At 35.7% G+C, this 2132-nt stretch overlaps 1 protein-coding gene across 1 annotated transcript in view; it reads right to left on the reverse strand.

The window, feature by feature from the left end:
- Positions 1-2132, reverse strand: part of CHD2 (chromodomain helicase DNA binding protein 2) — a 144332-nt gene that overhangs the window by 104887 nt on the left and 37313 nt on the right. Inside the window, exons 4-5 of the mRNA XM_023727811.1 lie at positions 1891-1977; positions 134-195 (exon numbers count right to left, since the gene is read on the reverse strand). Of these exons, the coding sequence (XP_023583579.1) occupies positions 134-195; positions 1891-1977 (149 nt within the window). The remainder of the gene's footprint in view (positions 1-133; positions 196-1890; positions 1978-2132) is intronic.

A 2132-nucleotide genomic window follows, 5' to 3' on the forward strand; every position in this document is an offset into this window, starting at 1 on the left:
CTCTTGGACCTGGGACAGACTAAAGACACAATGGAGGCAGTCCCCAAAATGCTGACATGTCCCTACACGGCTTCATTGTAGGAAAAAAACTCAAAACTACTAGATTAAGCAATTTCCCCCATGGAAGACTTACTGTTTTTTCAGCTGCCTCTGGCCTCTTCTTTTTGGGCTCCCACTCTCAGACCCGCTACTTGCCTTCAGTGTGTGACAGGGAAAAAAATGATCACAGACTTTAATCACAGTTCTTAGGGACAACAGTACGCCCCGGTTCAATAATCTACTCAACATAGCATCATTCATACAGGCTTTTAGATGGCAAGAAACCTAAGCACTTGTTCAGTGGAGCTCACTCCTTTTTTGCACTGAAAACTAATGTCTGTCATTCCTGAGCTATCTCTAAAGCCAGGAAATACTTGCCTCAGCTTGACTTCCCGCTGTCTAATAAAATTTTCTGCAATGATGGAAGTGTTCTATATCTACACTGTCCAATATAGCCACCAGCCATACATGATTACTGATCACTTGAAATGTGGCTAGTATGGAGCTGTTAATTTTATTTTAATTAATACAGATTCTAAACGCCTCAGGTGGCTAGTGGCAACCATACCGAACACTGCAGGCCTATAATATCAAATAAAAATGTCACAATAGTTAGTGTGCCATTAAAAGCAGTGACTACTGATGCATTTCATTCTAGACTCATGAAAAAACAGGTCCAATCATGAGCCAACAGTGCTCTGCCAACAGTAGTAGGCCAAGGAAAGTCTGCAGTCACAGACACGAACAGTTTTTTTTCCCAAAAATTAAGCAAAATGGTAAACTACTCCTACTGCTGTCAGTCTCAGGCCCTACAGAGAAAGTGTTAATTTATACACAAAAAAAGGAAAAGATTTCTACAACTGTGTAATTGCTATAATAAATATGGCTCAGTAACTTAGTGCTAGACACTGTGGAAAAAGCAAGCTAAGGAAAACCAGCTCAGAGGTCACTCAAAATAAAACATCACAAATGCAATGCAGATGTCAGGGTGAATTAGATCTTCAAAGTACATTTACTAGAAACCCACCCCTAATTCAGTAACCTACAGCTATCACTATTTAACTTTCATCAAAAGGATGTTACATAGCTAAGAATAGCAAAGTCCTACTAAGAATACAGAAAGGGGACATTTTACTGAGACAAAAAAACATCTCTTCAGAATCTAGTCCAGAAACCTAATTAATATATAGGTAAGAATCCACAAATATCACACAAACTGAGAAAGGTGAGAGAAGTCTGATTCTACAGAGACAAGAGAATCCAGTACATAATACCAACTTTAAAAATCACCACTCTGTTCAATCTCTCTCAATTAGATAAGAGAATAATTGTTTGAAACACACTTTATTTAAAAGCAACTGAGTATTTCACACTAAAAATGAACTAGGAAACCAAATCTAAGAAAATTACTTAAATTAAGCACACCCTTTTTTTCCCTCCTCAGAAATAAATCTAGAACTATTTTTCATTACTGTATTTGTTTACCAAGCAAGCTATTCATTTAACAAAATCTACGAGATTTAGGGGCTAGGTTTAAAAAAGTTATGCTACAATTAATTTCACTATGAGAAACTTTAAATAAATAAATAACAAAAATAAGAATTTGAGGCCAGTTCTATATAATACTCTATTACAACCTTCATAATTACATAATCATTCAAGTAAGTTTCTTTTTTTATTAAATTAACATCTTGCCTTACTAGATATATTCTTAGAACGCTCACATTAGAGTCACTAAACTCCCCTGCCTGAAGCGTAAAGTCTTATTAGTGGTAACACATACCAGAGTCAGAAACGAGGAGTTAAAACAGGGAGTTCAAATGTATCCCCTTAAAACATTTTTTTCCTTACCTCTTCCTTAATGTTAAAACGTGATGGTTCTTGTCTGCTTCGGTTTGACCGCCTAACTCCATAAACATCAGGATATTCTTCCCACATCTGTAAAATTAACAGACCAAGAATGAATCATTTTCTTGACCTCCATTTACTATTTTCATTACTCACATGATTATTACTATTCTCCTTACTGGAGTATTTACTTCAATTTAAGAGAATTCAAGTAACTAAATATCATGGGTTGTTTTATTAGTTTT

Source organism: Trichechus manatus, unplaced genomic scaffold (genome assembly GCF_000243295.1).
Source record: "Trichechus manatus latirostris isolate Lorelei unplaced genomic scaffold, TriManLat1.0 scaffold00019, whole genome shotgun sequence".
NCBI classification, from domain to species: Eukaryota; Metazoa; Chordata; class Mammalia; order Sirenia; family Trichechidae; genus Trichechus; species Trichechus manatus.